At 39.5% G+C, this 12,617-nt stretch overlaps 1 protein-coding gene across 9 annotated transcripts in view; it reads left to right on the forward strand.

The window, feature by feature from the left end:
- Positions 1-12,617, forward strand: part of faf (ubiquitin carboxyl-terminal hydrolase-like faf) — a 172,824-nt gene that overhangs the window by 138,912 nt on the left and 21,295 nt on the right. For all 9 annotated transcript variants that reach the window (XM_081769869.1, XM_081769872.1, XM_081769871.1 and 6 more), the window contains exons 41-43: positions 1,153-1,308; positions 1,786-1,886; positions 8,199-8,428. In XM_081769869.1, coding sequence (XP_081625995.1) covers positions 1,153-1,308; positions 1,786-1,886; positions 8,199-8,428 — 487 coding nt within the window. The remainder of the gene's footprint in view (positions 1-1,152; positions 1,309-1,785; positions 1,887-8,198; positions 8,429-12,617) is intronic.

Consider the following 12,617-nt stretch of genomic DNA (forward strand, 5'->3'; position numbering starts at 1 on the left):
AATTTCGTTTAACCTAGGTAATTAAGGGGTTCACGAAAGGTTTACGTGACAGGTTCCCTGTAAATGTAGGTATCGCTGTATTACTGAATGATCTTTCACCATACGTAGTGATTTTATTTCTTATGATTATAGCGTGGTTTAATCCGATCGAAATCATAGTTGGATGGCTGACGCATCCCGTCCCTCGTGAAGAAATAGACACAGGCTATCTACTAGTGCTTCCCGTGCTAGTCCTGTTAGCCTATGCGTAGAAGCGAATGAACTACTTTGTCGTACTGTGATGAGAAACCCTTGAAGTATTTTGCTCATATGCAGTGTACTGTTTATTATCCTAACAGTTGCCCGCCGCAGTGTAGAGGAGTTTGTCGTTTAAAATTTGCATGACCTTATCGGCTTAACGACAGTTTCTATTCGGGCAGATTTGATTGGCTATTTCATCATGGCTTATTTGACTGTCTGATTCTTCGGTTGTAATTACATGTCAAACATTACACAAGTCCTCATGTATATGAACATGAGTTCCGATCTTTGCTACCTGAGCACCCCAATTTTAATGTGTGTTATACAGACAGCTCGAAGGACTATAGGCTGTTCGTTAGCTATGGGTTTGTCATTACAATTGTCGAGTTAGCCGAGTTTAGTGGCCATTGAACTTTTATAGAGTATGCACTTTGATCTTTCACTGCGCCATGCACTTTTGTGCATCGACTCTCAAATCGTCCTTCTGATTAAGCAGAATGTTTTCGGGAAGCATGCCCTTACACGAAACATCCGTGTGAGATGTAAATGTTTACGGCAACAGGGTTGTATTGTTGTTTGCTGGGTGCACGACCATATTGACATCCAGGGAAACAGACACAACAGCTAAGCGAGCTGCTATGGCAGGTATAGCTTTTAGTACTTACGGCCGTTTTCATCTGACAGTCGTACTTACAGCGTGGAGTAGGACCTCTGAGTGTTCGGCATAGTTTTGTAGAATATCGTATTCTTAGGAATGACATTTCTCTTACTACTCTGGTTCTTACTTTAGTATTCTCCACCAAGTCATTGTAAAAACCTCTTTTTAATACTTTTAATTTCATATCAATTTATGGAGCCGTTCTACACTATGTACTTATTTCATGATTTCAGTGAACTTTATTTGTCTTTCAGTTGAACGTGCCTGCAACATTCATGTTAGTTGCATTGGATGAAGGTCCAGGACCTCCTATTAAATATCAGTATCCAGAACTATCAAAACTACATCAAGTAGTATCCCAGTTGATTAGGTGTTGTGATGTTAGTTCGAAGACTCAGTCCTCTCAGCAGGTAATATCATTCATTTTTATTAAAATATTCTGTACATGTGCATATTAAAAACTTGACGCTGTTAATGTCATAGAAATCGTTCATAAGAATTACAAACTTATGCACTAATAGGTAGCTGACCCCGTTTCTGGTGATATGCTCACGATATTACATGGATAGTAAATATAAAATTGATGACGTATTCTGTACATATAACTTCCTGCATCATTTTGCTTGTGTTATATTTGGTGATCTTTATTGATTGATTTTTTTTTTAGTTTTACAAGTGGTCACAGGTGTAAATGTTATTTTGTGAAATTATTTAGTTTCATGCATTTTAATAGTTGAACGTCCTTCAGTAGATGGTTGAATGTTTAAGGAAGTGTGTATTCATACTATATACTGTTATATTGGTGTCAGTTTTCTTTATACTGAATAAATTAATTAATTTAATTGCTTTAGAAAATACATTCTGGTTATAACTTTCATGTTGTGTAGGGAATGCCGCCTTTACCGAATCCATATGGGGATCCTGCTTGTCCAGAATCTATCATGCCTATACAGCCTGCAGCAGCTGAAATTCTCTTTGGAAGATCGAGGTAAGATATGTAATACTCTGTTTTATGCTCTGTATGAAATACTTTAAGTAACTCGTTTAGTGTATAATGTGTAGAACGCTAATGCTCTTACCACATCTCATGAAATCAGCTAGTCAAATAGTATCGGGTCTGACAGTCGTACTTACAGCGTGGAGTAGGACCTCTGAGTGTTCGGCATAGTTTTGTAGAATATCGTATTCTTAGGAATGACATTTCTCTTACTACTCTGGTTCTTACTTTAGTATTCTCCACCAAGTCATTGTAAAAACCTCTTTTTAATACTTTTAATTTCATATCAATTTATGGAGCCGTTCTACACTATGTACTTATTTCATGATTTCAGTGAACTTTATTTGTCTGGTTAGAAGAAAGAAGGGTGACAGGTTGTACTCGTCAGATGTGTTGGCATTGCGGTGTCCACCTTTCGTCGTGAGCCTTTAGTCTCGAAAGCTAACATCAGCGGCGAGGGCTGCCGATGCGCTGATGACATGTCACCTGAAAGGCATGAGTGCTACAAGCTGGCTGGTAGAATCTGGCCTCCTAAGGTCTATTGCGCGCCAGGAGTTTTAGTAAAGGGTCCGGAATAAAAACGTTTTTTTAAATTTAATTGTGACCAGACTGATTATCAAGGAACTTAAAGAAGTCGTTACTGAATTATATACTAGTACAGTCTAGAATCCATGGTTGCTGTGCTCCATGTGAAGTCCACACACACACACACACACAGACAATTACGCAGATCACACTGACCTTCAAAATAGTTCAAGCATCATTTTCTCTTTTGATCTGTCTTGTCTCGGGTTTTTGCGTTTTGGAGATGATCGCGATTTTCAGGTGGTTGTCTCGTAAGTTGTGGATCGTAGAGACGACACAATTGTTTCATCTCCTATTATCCGGTGCAGGAACGTCTCATAGCTGGTCTTGTGTCAGAATGCGTGGTACACGGTGATGGATGACACTCGACATGTTAGTAATTCGTCAGAATGTTGTGACAGTATCATGGCTGATCCGTACTGCTGCTGTTATGTCATCTGCCGACTAGGAACGGTTAGTGCACACAACCATTGCAATCTCTTCAATCTTGCGTTTTGTTCGGACTATTGTTGGCCGACCTACTGGTTCATAATCCTCGAAATTGTTTCTCTCCTCCGTAAACCGTTGGCGCCACTTAAATACTGCGCTACAACCCACCTTTCTTTTCTTTCTTGTTTGCTTGCTTGCTTTCGCGTCACGCTTACTGTTCCCGAGATATTGGCCAAAATTTTCTGATTTTAAGAGATTTAAGGAGCTCGGGAACTGTAAATCATAGAGTTGATGTTGATCAATAACTAAGAGGATGATGGACATTTTGGTACCAAATAGTAACCGATGGTCACCGGCCATGATGTAGGAAATAAAAGATCATAGTAAAATAAATCAGTTCAGTCGTAGTTTCAGTTTGAACATCGTCAGATGTCTCTGCCGGACCCTATACTATAAGCTCTGGCGCTAAACTCTTAATCAAAGAGGAAAGTGATAGATTATTAAGAAAGGATAAAAACCGAAAAATACTTGTGAAGCATATAGCTGGCCGTCTGTCACATTGGAATGTAAAGTTGTTGACGATAAGAAACTGAAGAAAACTCGTTGAAGAGAGAATGTTGGTCGTTAATGGTTCAGGAGGAAGGAATAATCAATTCATTAACTTGCATAGATCCTTTCTTGGTGTCAAATCTACTCTACGACGAGACCGACAGTTCAAAAGGAAACTAAACTACTGTGTTTCGTTCGAGACCCTCCCATCCTGAATTGAACCTGGAAACCTCGTGGTGCAAAAGCATGTGCTAGCCACTATACCGGCGGGTGATGAATGAATATATGTATATATGCAAGATAGAAATTAAAAATAAGAGTAAATTGATAAAATGCACTTAGGAAATGTATTTAGAAATATCATGTATACATCATGTGATTCGAACGAAATTCGCTTAACAATGTAAGAGGGATAACAAAAGTCGTACAATCACTTGGAGGGAAATAGTAGTTCATACCTTTGAGACCTTGATGGCATTAATCCTCCTTGACGTAGTTGGCAGCGATCGTCATATTGCGTAGACTGTGCTTAAAACCAGATTTATACTTCTGAAATGACGTCAACATTGCTGTCAAAATATCGTCTTTTGAGTGGGCACTTTGTTTCTGGTAAAAGAAATAAATCCTTTGGTACTAAGCTCTGTGAATATGAAGGTGGGGCAAGATTTCATATCCTAACTTCAGTATTTTCGCTATGGATTCCTGAATCAAGGGCGGATCCAGGGGGTGCGAACGCCTGTCCCCCCCCCCCCCCGCAGAAGAGAAATTTTCTTATTTTATGTATAAATAAAACCCATCCCAGAGTTTGGAGTTTTTAAAAATAGCTCTAAGTAGCAATATTACGCCCACCGCCCCCACCAGAAGTCTGTCCTGGATCCGCCCCTGTGCTGAGTGAGCTGGCACAGTGCCTTTTGCTGAGCATTTCTCGACGCTTGGTCGTCAGTTCCTCTCGTAACCGTGCTAAGAGATGAGAGTAATATTTACTGGTGATAGTTTGACCTCTGGCAAGTAGTCAGTTATGCTGATCCCCTTACATTTCCCACACTCCAGTATAATACACATGTCCAAGTAGGTTTGCAGTTCGTCTCCTTCTGGGATTGCAAGATCCATTTGATATTCTGTTGCATGTATGTGGAAGACACGCTGATCTTAATGTATGTATGGTGTTAGCGTACTAAGAGTAGTTTGAAGATCGTCGGACAATACGACAAGTGTAATTGTGTATATGTGGTTGATAACCTGTAATGCTAGGACGACACCAACAAACGTCTATTGTGCAATTAAGTGGCTCAAGAGCCGTATAGGGAGAGACTTGTGGACGGGTGCTCGTTCTGTGGAATTGCAGTTCGCATGGACCGTGACATGTCAGTAATCTATCGATAATGTGTGAAGTGTTACTCCATAGGATAAGAATCCAGATAGAGTAAGCATTACTTTAGATAGTCGTTGCTTGTATATTTCGCCCGAGCGTTAACGAAGAAACTAGTTATCACTCTCGTAATAATTCCTTTCACCATCAACAACACATAGGCAAAAATTCAAATAACCACCTTAAAATCGCAGATTAAGTAGATTCTCAGCATCATTTGAACTGAAAAAGAATGCAAGGACATAAAATAAAATATCTGTCAATGTAATGCACTCTATCAATGTAATGCACTATGCATCACACAATGAAGCTACACGAGGCAACGATACCTGGCGAAAAATAGCGTACAAGCGATATTCATGAAAAGAATATTGTATTTTCCCTTTAATATTATACTTACAATTCCTTAGAGTAAAGTAGAACAAAATTGTAATAGTATATTGTATGAATGACACACTCGTGTAAAAACTATTAGTATATATCCATGCTAAGGAAATAAACTTTGAATTGTTCCGAGCAGCAAAGTATACGTAGCTTGTATCAAATACATATCCGGTGCCAAAGTAACTACTGCATCAGACACACACCCTTTGCCTCTCTGCTGCTTACGTGAGTCTCACCATGATGACGTAACTACAGGTAGGACTGTGATTTGGCTGCTAGGTGCTAGCGACAGCCAAATCCGTCGACTTCCGTCGTCTGCATTACTGCTGATATAAGCGTTACGAGAATGTACAACATATAGTTACGCTATTCACAACGAAATAGCATCCTTTTTAAAATAAAAATGATGAAACTGTCTGAAACTTGGTACACCAAAAATGAATGCGCAAAAAGTTTATCACATGTGTACATAGTGGGAGGGAGGATAACGCGTGTCCTCACATTGCCAGGAAGACCCAGCGTGCTGTATTCGGTATACGCTTACTGAGTATCCGGAAACCGGCAATCACTATCCTCCAGCTATACAAAGATGTAGAGCGAACCTTGGGTACCGTACTTCGTACAAGACATTCAGCATATGTGCGATCGGCTACTTGCCCGAACAGCTTTTTTTTGTATGGTAGTTAGAAATGCTATTGAGAGACGTAAATTTTTAAACTCCTTGTATAACATGCTGTGGATTTCCAGGGCGCCATGTTGCCTCAGTAGCACGTAACTTCTTGTGTACTAACCTTAGCCAGATCCTTGAATTCATATTCGGAATTAGTAAATGCGTTTCTAATCATTGTGTAAATTAGTAAAAATTGTAAATTAATAATAAACAATTATGACTGATATAGAGAATACAAAATGAAAGTTCGTCCTCCCCACTGGTTTAGTGTCTAGCTTCGCACCTATGGTGCACTAAGTGCCAGGCTCGATTCCCAGCGGGAAAGCATTGAACAAATTACGGTGGTTCGGTTTCCACCTTAAACTTTAGGTCCATGTCTCACATGGCCTCAATAATGAAAAGGGACAATACACTTCAATAAATAAATTTAAAGTCTTGACTATCGTAAGCCTATTGAATGTTGTGCTTCATTTGTTCATGCTGTGGTACCGAATGCAGTAAACACAAGCCGAGGTGAACCGAGCCTGTCCCAATCAAATTAGGATTAGATGTCAGCGCTTTCGGCATCCATGGTCATGTTAACCTGCCACATACGAGGGATGACATCCCTCGGTGTTCACACTGGCCGGGGAATTTGGGAGGAAGTAAAGAATGGAGAAAGAAAGAAGCGACCGGGTACCATTATATAAGAACATTCTGGCATTTGTCTGTTATGAATAAGTAAAACTTCACTCAGGAAGGCTGACCTGACAAAAGATTTTACACTTTTTCGACCGAGTGTCCCTACCGGGAATCGAACTTGGGACTGCTCGCACCAAAGACGAGAGTGTTAGCGACTACATACACGAGACCATCAAATGTAGTGAGCTTTATTTTCTTAGACAATGGGCTACTTGCACGTCAAATTTTGTTCAGATTCGGCCAGTAGTTACCGAGAAATTAAGTACTACATACAAGGCGAGCTGAACATGTCGCTGGCCGAGGTCGGCCATCAAGTATAGAAAACTTTATTCGTTAGACCGTTGACTGCTTCTATTTGCCCACCAAATTTGATTTAGGTCTAGATGTGCCTAACCCTAGCCAACTCCGACTATTACATGTAGGAATCTTTATTGTATGGACGACGAACTACTTGCTAGACTTTTTGAAACATCTTAAAAACCTTGGGGGGAGGTATGAAAAATTGACCTATTAACCTCCTTCTCCTACTACATGGTAGTGAAACAGATATTTTCTTTGAAATCCGTTTTTTGCCAAGAAATTCTAGCTAGCTGTCAATTCTCGACCGGAGGAGTGCGTATTCCTCTCTGTCACTTGAGAAAGGTTTTGGCGAAAAAGAAAAAAAAAGTAGCGTAGAAACTCCGAATGGTTTGTGTTGTTTTGTTATTTGACACTCTGAGTGGAAAAATCTTTCTTCCTTTGGAGAGGAACAAAATTCGAACTGGACGGCAGCTCTCGGCGAAAATAGGGGATGAGCAAAAGCTGATCTTCTCCGTCACATGAATAAGGAATGGAATGTCTTAAATGTTTTGGCGAAGAAAAAAGTCTGGAAACTCCGAGTGCTTGATGTCGACTTGTTATTTGACACTTTCAACCTGCTTTCAACAGAATATTTCTTTTTCCATTGAGAAGGAATGATCTATATATGCAGGCAAGTTGGTCAGTGTTTGTTTATTTCCCCCTTCTCCATATAGAAAGAAAGAACCCACATGTGTAAGCCATTAATCACAGTGTAATCGGGACCAAAGCTATGGCAACGTCGTTGAGCATTAGTTAAGTTACAATGTCACTAGTAAGAGGATATGATTGTTCGGACAGTTCCGATTACTACCCACTAAGGTTTTTAAGATTGTGCCAGTTCTATATCGAATTTCGTTTACCAGAAGTAAAGTACCCATACAAGGCGAGCCGAGCCCAGCTATCAAGTATAGCAATTTCTATTTCTTAGACTATGAGCTATTTGCCCATCACATTTGGTTCAGATCCAGCTAGTAGTTACCCAGAAATAAATTTACCAAGAAAAATGTATACCTAGAGTGAAACTGTAAACTCCCGTATATTTACGCCGAGAGCTAATAATGAAATGAATAATCTGAAATGAGTGCCCAAAGTGTAAAGTGTGTTGGTTAGAGAAGCTTTGGGGAAAATATCTTTAGATAGATCGAGATGATAGGAACCATAACTTAAGGTATGAGGTTGAAGTAACAAAACCTATGAGAAAACAAAATTAACAGTTATGTTTTTGGTACAAGTAAAAATTTTGTATGCATATTATAAATAACTTGTCACTGATGAAAATACATAATATTCTTTTCAGTTACGTGAAGAAGATAATTGAGGACGCCAATTTATCGGAAGACACAGTAAAACTGTTGCAGTTCTGTTGTTGGGAGAATCCCCATTTCTCTAGGACTGTTCTAAGTGAACTTTTGTGGCAGATAGCTTTTGCATATTGTCATGAGTTGCGTCATCATATGGACCTCTTGCTAAGCATGCTTCTTCTAGAAGATTCTTGGCAGACTCATCGAATTCACAACGCACTCAAGGGTAAGTTTTCCTTCTATTATTTCTTGAAGGACTGTCCAAATAAAATGAAACTTCTAAATATCACGTCATTGAGATATGATTAATTGCCCGTAAAGAAGTGTCCATTACTGAATGGGTATACAGATCATATTCCTCACAATTCATGCAGAAATTTTATCCCATATACAGTAAGTAATAATAGTTAGTCTATAAAAGTAAGTATAGATTAATATTCAAATATTGTAATGCGCGGCTATTCTGTATCTATATCACAGTACATCTCGTGATATCCCTTTTATTATGTTGATTATTTAATTAATTCTCTAGTACTGATGTAATTTACATCATACTGAACATAAATTTGGAAAGTTTTCAAAATTTAATTGAAGTAGGTGCAAGTGTTTTGGTCTGTATCTAAAGATTTCAAGAGTAAGAAGGAAAGTTTTCGAATCGAAATATATAAACAAACTTTTGATTTTAAAAGTGTTGACTGATAGTCAGATGTGGAGAAAATAAGTTCGAGATTTTGAGGATAGCATAAATTATGAATATGCATTTGTAAATAAAGCCTCGGATCAAACGTCTCATGCTAAATAACCACCTTATCTAAAACTGCTAATTGGATGACAGCTCTTATACATAGTTAATGAAGTATTTCAATATGAATTTGTTGTCATTAGTATTTCTGAACATATGTTAAGTAGATAACGTTACGTGCCTCACTGTGGGAGTTTCTACATCCTGTCACGATCGCCAAAGCTTCAGTTCATTTGGAAATGATTACTTTGAAAGTAGGTAAAGTTACCATAAAGTAGGTGTTCTACAGTATTGCACTTTGTGCTCGAACTGTTGGGAAGGTAAAGAAGGTAAACAAATAGAAGTATCGCTGTGGGTGGTGTTTATATGGCTAGCTAAATGTGATGCTTTTGTGGTAATTTTCTTCTCACTTAAGGTTCACCCCCTATAGAAATTTCTGAATTCGCATACGGATTGAACTAATAGTAATAATAACAAAATAAAAACATTCAATTTATTTTTATTAAATACCGAAAATTTTCTATGGACATAGAAAAGAATAACTCCAAGCTCGCCTTTGAATAGTTCTGTTTTGTCGTTCACGATTTGATTTTCATTCGATTTTGAGTTTAGCGTCCCATTGAGCAAGAAGGCTATATGAGACATTGATCTTCAGTTTAACATTAGATCCGAACCTCATGAGCTTCCACCTGATATCGAACCCGTCTCTCCCACGCCAAAGGCGCGTACGCTAACCATTTAGCCATGAGGGAGCTAGTGGTGGTTCACGAAGTCATTGAGTTACGACAGACACATTTATTTTCACTTATTTTCAAATGGTGAGAAGTACAAGTGTTGGATTTTTAGTAATGACAACCCTGCTATACATATATTCGGGAACAAAGCAATCCATTATAATTCATACCAGCGGTAGGTTAGATATCGACTCTCCCTCAGAGCACATGAGCTCGCCTGCCCTTCCCTCCGTGTGCGCTCAACGCCAGCAGTTAGGAGACAATTCTGAGTGAGTGCTCGCGGAATACAGTCTTGTTTACAAAGCAAGATCAGAGGAGCTGGTTGAAAATTGAATGCGCTAGAGGTAGGAATGCAGAACAGTGCTAGGAAGTATGCGGATGCAGGATGTTTGCGGTGCAAGTGCATTACCATACCGTACAGTAGCAAGGCGAGTCAAAGCCTTCAATGACGGGCGACAAAATGTCAGACATGCCTCGCTCCAGCCATCCTCCTGTAAGTGTAGATGATTTGCAGAACGTGAACGCGCTAGTGCTAGCGGATCGGAACGCCACGATTTGTCACTTGGCTAACGATAATAGGACTACCGCATTCGACTGCTGAAAATTCTGAAGAACCTGGGATTGCGTAAAATCGCCAGCTGACTGAACAACACAAGTGGCTGCGATATGATGCCACTCGAACACACTTGGAGCGATATCAACGTGAAGGTAAGGCCTTCTTATGGCGGATCATTGCTGTTGATGAGGCCTGGGTCAGAGCGTATGAACCACAGGTGAAACGGCAATCAAACGAGTGGCGTCATCCTGGGTCATCGAGAAAAACAAAACAGTTCGGAATACTCCAGCCAATGTGAAAGCTGTGCTCATCATTGCGTAGACTGGGATGGTGTAATCATAAACCATACCGTCCCCCAAGGACACACCGTTAGTGCTGACTACGACTGTAATTTTTTGCAAAACAATTTGCGAGCAGCTTTGAGATGAAAACTACGCCACTTCCTGACGAACCCACCCATTATTCTGCACGACAATGCAAGGACACATTGAGCAGGTGCGGTCACTCATTTGTTGGTAAGTGCTGTGTCACCCACCCGTATTCTCCAGATTTAAGTCCCTGCTACTACGACCTCTTCCCGATGATAAAGGAACCAATTCGTGGGACACGCTTCCGTACAACTGATGATCTCTGCGCAACTGATCGCTCCATCCGCACTCTTCAGAGATTCGTCACTGCCAACGGTATCCAGCGGCTTCCACATCACTGGGAACGCGTGATTCACAATGCTGGTGATTACATCGAGGGTCTGTAAAACTTCGAACCTTGTAAGTACTCTACTTCTCAAGATATATCGTTGTTGCCATTACTAAAAATCCAACCCTTGTATTTTCTGTGGAAAATACATACGAACTAAGAATAATTCCTGTCAGTTATGAACAGATGACTAAACTGTTGCAGAAAAGACTGTCCATAAAATAGAGGGCTTTGTCCCGTCATAATACATGTAGTTTTGTCGAGAAAAAAGTCCGTTAAGGAAAGTTTCACTGTACGTGTAAGTTCTAAGTTCTAATGTTTTTCAGCTCTCCTTTCTTCTCCCATTTTAAATAACCAAACTTTTAATTTATTATCCCACATCTTCAGAAAATAAATGTTAAACCAGTATTTTCTAGCGGGTGTGCCGCAAAATTTTAGTTTGTAAACCTAATTTTCATGGCATTTAGAATTCCTATAAACTTACTTAAGGCAGGTTTTATAATCAAGGCATTTTGTAACGAGTTAAAATCAATATTGTACTAGTCAGCAAGAACGTTCAACTCTGTGTAGAAACTTCATCTTCTTTAATTTATATCAATAAATCAAACCTGTGTGTCGTGATGATGTAAGCATTTACTAGTGTGTTGTCAGTCCAAAGGAAATTAGGAAGCACTGGATTAAACCTTCAGTAAACAAAGGAAAATGTATATATTGAAATTTTCGACTTGTTGGAAGTATACAAATTCTGTTTCCCAAGCGTCAAAATGACCGGCTTGTTTCCCTTTTTTTCTAGAGGCAAGTGGCAACTAAACAGTAAGAAAAGTCTTCCAGTTTAACGTCCCTCGTTTATGCCTTTTAGGCAAAAGGAGGAGGCTGATTAAGGCACGTGAATGATGCTGGAAGAATTGGTGGAATGAAAATGTAAGAGTATCCCGAGAAAACTCACGGATGCGATATTGTCCACCACAAACTTACTTGGTCGGAGACCGAACCAGGGATCCCACGCACTCGAGATAAGTGAGCCACCGTGCATTGTAGCTGTAAACAGTAAAGACACGCGTTCTTCGACATGTAAGGTCCCAGTGGAGATACAATATTCGATATTCACTCAGCAGCATTTTGGAGTAATTATTGATACGTTTATATTAAACTCAAGTCTCGAAAGCCAGAAGGTTCGATCTCGCGCCGTGTGGACTTTGTGGTGAACAAACACCGTGCTCGGGATTCTCCCGTTTCGTCCCACTTTCTTCATTCCACCATTTCATTGATTTCTCATAATCATAGTCTCCTTTAGCCTAACCGGTATAGCCGTGGGACGTAAAACTTATAGATTTCATTTCATTTTTCGAAAGCCAGAAGCTAAGACACGTGTTCTTACCACACATCTGCCAAGTAAAGTAGTCTGGGATAGCCTATCGTTGGCTGTAATTCTACGAAGTTTAGTTTAGTTTTGTAATATAGTGGCAGCTGTGAAGTATCATTGCAAACGAATCAGGAAGTGTTAGAAATACTAGGGAAGCGGGCGAAGGATAAAATTAAAAATGAAGAAGAGAAATTGGTTGGGACATTGACTGAGAGGAACTGAAAGAACTGTGTCATGAGGGATGTGCTGGAAGGTATAATAACAAGAAAAAGAGATAGGAATGAAAGATTCTACAGTAGAAGGATGATATTAAAACAGAAAATT

The sequence above is a fragment of the Thermobia domestica genome, chromosome 8, assembly GCF_964235325.1.
Source record: "Thermobia domestica chromosome 8, izTheDome1.hap1.1, whole genome shotgun sequence".
NCBI lineage: Eukaryota > Metazoa > Arthropoda > Insecta > Zygentoma > Lepismatidae > Thermobia > Thermobia domestica.